Source organism: Echinococcus granulosus (assembly GCF_000524195.1).
Source record: "Echinococcus granulosus chromosome Unknown EG_S00813, whole genome shotgun sequence".
NCBI classification, from domain to species: Eukaryota; Metazoa; Platyhelminthes; class Cestoda; order Cyclophyllidea; family Taeniidae; genus Echinococcus; species Echinococcus granulosus.
In genome coordinates, this window is record NW_020171187.1 from 1 (window position 1) to 1,179 (window position 1,179).

Here is a 1,179-nt window from a genome sequence, read left to right on the forward strand (position 1 = left end):
AAGAGCTCCCACCCTTAACGAGTCCATTGTAATGATGCTTTTACAGAATGGACGACTTAGATGATTGCTTTTCACACATTCAGCTTGATATTTACGGTCTGAATCCATTCGGACAAGAAGCAGGAAAAACACCACACCAAGACGACTTCCAAATCACCGCCTGTGGCGTTCGAGGTTATTAACGGATTCGAAAGAACTGATTATCATTCGTGACCCATTTGCTTATCATTTTCAGCTAGAAATTTTGCAAATTTTTTTAGGCGACGACAGGAATAAAATGTCCTTAATATTCAATACTACATGTATAATTTTTAGTGTAAAACTTGATAAAACGAAATGTTCAATCAATCTAATAACAATTTGGATGCACATCTTAAAACTTATAATTTTTAAAGTATTCTTGGCATTTTGCATAGCATCATTCGTGACCCACTTGCCTACTACTTCCCGCCGGAAATTTTTAAAACTTTTAACGTAAAAGCTATATTTTTTATGTTCTTAGGTAATTTGACACTGCACACATAATTTCTAATGCAATTATAGCGTCCCGAGACTCCCTGAAGACGAAAGAAGACACAATACTCGGGCAGAACATATATATTCAGCACGGAGAAGGTATCCGGGCTATGGGCATGGCCCAAAAGGCCAGCCTCACGCAGCGAGGTACAAGAGGGCTAATTCGAGGTTCAAAAGTGGCGCCTCACCAGAACCGAGGGATAAACCACTATCGTATCACACAACACTTAATGAACAATATGTTCAGTCAATCTATTAACAATTTGAATACAGACCTTAAATCTTGTCTTTTTTATAGTATTTTTAGCATTATCGTGTAGTAATTTAATTGACTATGAGAAATGATTGAACGATCTTCTAATTCAAAGACTTAGGTCTATTTTGTACTTTACTAATTTAGAGCCCTCTCACTGTGGTAAATCAATATACGCTTTTCATGCTTGACGCATTGACACTTAAAGGGCACTTATTTAGGATGATGCTTATGGAAAGGACTTAATGGTACCCGCTTACACCTTCCGTATTTGCATTTTTTGTTCAAATTTGGTGGTATTTGAGCGGTTTCAACTAGTATCTTTTCTAATCTTATGCATTTTAAGGTAGGATAATATAAAATCAAATTTTTGAAACGCGCTGAAGTCTAACGAACTATAAGTGGGATTG

The 1,179-nt window shown here is 36.5% G+C and overlaps 1 protein-coding gene across 1 annotated transcript; it reads left to right on the plus strand. All coding sequences in view use genetic code 11, as the record gives it.

Annotated features, from left to right (window-relative positions):
- Nucleotides 1-47: 47 nt before the first annotated feature.
- Nucleotides 48-861, plus strand: EGR_11308 (hypothetical protein; the record flags this gene model as incomplete). Its single annotated transcript, XM_024500549.1, has 3 exons — nucleotides 48-174; nucleotides 261-394; nucleotides 790-861. The coding sequence occupies 3 exons, from the start codon at nucleotides 48-50 to the stop codon at nucleotides 859-861; spliced, it is 333 nt and encodes a 110-aa protein (XP_024345037.1).
- Nucleotides 862-1,179: the final 318 nt, after the last annotated feature.